This window comes from Kryptolebias marmoratus, linkage group LG17 (assembly GCF_001649575.2).
Source record: "Kryptolebias marmoratus isolate JLee-2015 linkage group LG17, ASM164957v2, whole genome shotgun sequence".
Lineage (NCBI taxonomy): Eukaryota > Metazoa > Chordata > Actinopteri > Cyprinodontiformes > Rivulidae > Kryptolebias > Kryptolebias marmoratus.
In genome coordinates, this window is record NC_051446.1 from 588,664 (window position 1) to 591,501 (window position 2,838).

Genomic DNA, 2,838 nt, shown 5'->3' on the forward strand with positions numbered 1-2,838 from the left:
AGGAGATAGGTGCCGAAAAACGTACGGAATAGGGAAAGAATAGATAATAAAGAGAAACAGGAAAACAATGGTGTGAATGCTTAAAAGCATTCACACAATAATAATAGATAATAAAGAGAAACAGGAAAACAATGGTGTGAATGCTTAAAAGCATTCACACAATTAACTTTTGGAGTCAACCCCATTCAAGATGGCCACCACAGCTAATCGTGTCGTAGTAGCTGAGAGTTTTCCTTAACACATACTCCAAACACTAACACAGCTTGCAGTAACGCATAACGTCATTTATAAGGTTTGATCAAAACAGCTACAGTGTAACTCCGTCCCTTCTCAGCAGATCATTTTAGTTTACCTCAGTTATTAAAGGCCTTGCATTCCTTGAAGGAATGCATGTCGCCAGAGTTTTAAACGTTCCCTTTAAAACGTATCCACACACAGAACTGTACCCCATGAGGAGCGTTCGTGCAGCTCTCACCTTCCTCTGGCAGAATGTGGAGCAGTAGTTGACTTTGTGACAGCCTGTACACTCGTTCATAGCCATCCGGCCGCAGTTGACACACATCTGCTGCAGAGCCACAACCAGAACCAGAACATAAGATTTACGTCCAACTCCAAGTGGAACGTTTGAGGTAGTTGTAGGACTTTTACGTTGGCTGACTGTGTTTGGTTTGCATACATTGATGATGATCTCCGTTATGTCAGAGGTCCTCTTGGTCTCTGAGTTATCCGGTTGTTGAAATGAGATCTGGTTCTGAAATGTCTGACTAAGGCCACACTGAAAACCAAAACACACAAATAAATATTAAGTAATTAAATTACTAGGACCTGTGTGACTTCTGCTTGTGTGTTGCCTCACCTCCTTCCTGCCTCCCTGACCTTTCACCCCTGCTGCTTCCTCTGCAGAGTTCTTGGCCTGTTCGATCAGAGTCTTCAGCTGCTGGACGTTGTTTAGCAGCGTGTCCGCCAGCTCCTCCAAATAAACCCAGGTGTTCTTCTGTCCATTGCTCACCGTTGGTGCTCCACACCCCACAGAGCTCACCTCCAGTCCCGTCACCAGAGCCGCAGGCGGAGATGAGACTGCCGACGCCACCGCTACTTTAGCTTGGATCGGCTGAGGAGCCATGGCCAGCGCTGGTAATGCTGTCAGCACTGAGAGAAGGACACAAGCAGAAAAACATCTGAGGGCTGATGGGAAATATAGGGGCACTAGAAAAGTTGCATTTTCACTGAAAATGTAGCCTCGGTGCTGACTTGAATAACTTTGCTGTAACTTGCTAAAGAAGCTAAAACTAAATTGTTAAAGATAAAATATGCAGAACATTAGCTAGAAGCTAAACAGAGCAAAACACTTTCTAAAATAAACAAAATGCAAGATTCAAAACTAAAAAAAAAGAAGCCTAGATGTAGCAAAATCCTACCTAAACCCCAAAATACCAACTTGCTAGTTAGAAGCTAAAAGTAGCTAGGAGCCTAGAAAAAAGCTAAAAGTAACAAAAGAATAAAGTAACTAAAAGAAGCAAATGTTAGTGAAAACTAAATGTGGCAAAAGGTAGCTAAAAACTAAAAGTAGCACAAGACAAAAATAGAGCAGGTATGCTGAAGCATAAACCCAGACTAGCAGGATGCTCCAGGGACAGGGATATAACTCTGTTTAAAAATGTATAGTATGGAAGTAGAAATGTTACCAATAATCCAAAAAAATGTATTCCAACATTTTTATGTCTGCCAATAGTTTTTTGTTTTTTTTACATCTAAGTACTTTATATGTACAGTAAACTGAGATGGCAGAAAATGTGACATCTGAAAAGACAGAAAAAGAATTATTGCCTGTTTTTGTAATGACTTTATGTCCTTAATTACATTGTTACAAAGCTCTTCAGTACAACCGGAGGTTCATTTTGTGAAACTACCATCTGATTCAGAGTAAAACCCAAAAAGCAGCATATGCATTAGGACTAGGGTCACTTGTAGCCTACCAGTTGCACAAAATAAGCAACAAAACCCAAATAATTAGAATTCATAAACACATTTTGAAACTTTATGAGGTTCAGATTTTGGAAGCAAATAAGAATAAAATTTAGACAAACTTAAAACCTTTACAAAGTACTCTATATACATATTTTGTCTATAAAAGTGTTGTGAAAGGTGAAAATGGTGGAAACGAGCCGAGTCACCAACCTGACACAGTGAGACCTCACAGTGAGGAAACTCAGGCCCTATCTGGTCAGGAGGGGGAGAGCAACCCTCCATATCAAGATAACATCACCCAGCCTGCTGTGACCGGGGAGGATGGTCAAGACTTGCTGTTTGTTCAGCCTGCTGAAATTGCATATGGAACCGTGCCATGCCAGGCCCTCACATACCCTCACCTAGCTGGGGTGATGAACCCTGTGCACACATACCATAACTCTCCAGTAATGGCGCCCTTATATATCCTTTTATGGCCCTTCCGATGCAGGCAGGGATGGGTTCCAGCAAGACTCCCTTTGCCACCTGGAACTGGTCAGGAGGCCAAGAAGCCATAAACAATGAGATGCAACAATTGGGTCCAGTGAGAGACATGGACTGAAGATAAAGCAGACCTTGAAGGACACCGAGCCTGGGAAAGGAAGAGGGAGTGAAGAAACCAGCATCAAAAGGCTTTTGTATGATTCATGCTTAACTCTTCTCTTTTTTTCCTTCTCAGTACCAAGGATGGGGAGGGTGTTGTAACTTTACCCTGTTATGCATAATCATCAGTAGAAGGCGTGTTTTAAGTCCATTCTTTATTCAAGTTATGAAGAAGGAGGTAGCTAAAAGTTGTTTTGCATAATCATGAAGGGATGTTTAATAAAACTC

General features: G+C 41.6%; 1 protein-coding gene across 2 annotated transcripts in view; it reads right to left on the reverse strand.

Annotated features, from left to right (window-relative positions):
• deaf1 (DEAF1 transcription factor) overlaps nt 1-2,838 on the reverse strand; it is a 26,523-nt gene that overhangs the window by 4,543 nt on the left and 19,142 nt on the right. The window contains exons 10-12 of one of the 2 annotated variants that reach the window (XM_017439556.3): nt 857-1,149; nt 677-775; nt 476-562 (exon numbers count right to left, since the gene is read on the reverse strand). In XM_017439556.3, the coding sequence (XP_017295045.1) occupies nt 476-562; nt 677-775; nt 857-1,149 (479 nt within the window). Of the gene's footprint in view, nt 1-475; nt 566-676; nt 776-856; nt 1,150-2,838 lie in introns of both variants that reach the window. The other variant, XM_017439555.3, reaches the window with a different exon arrangement.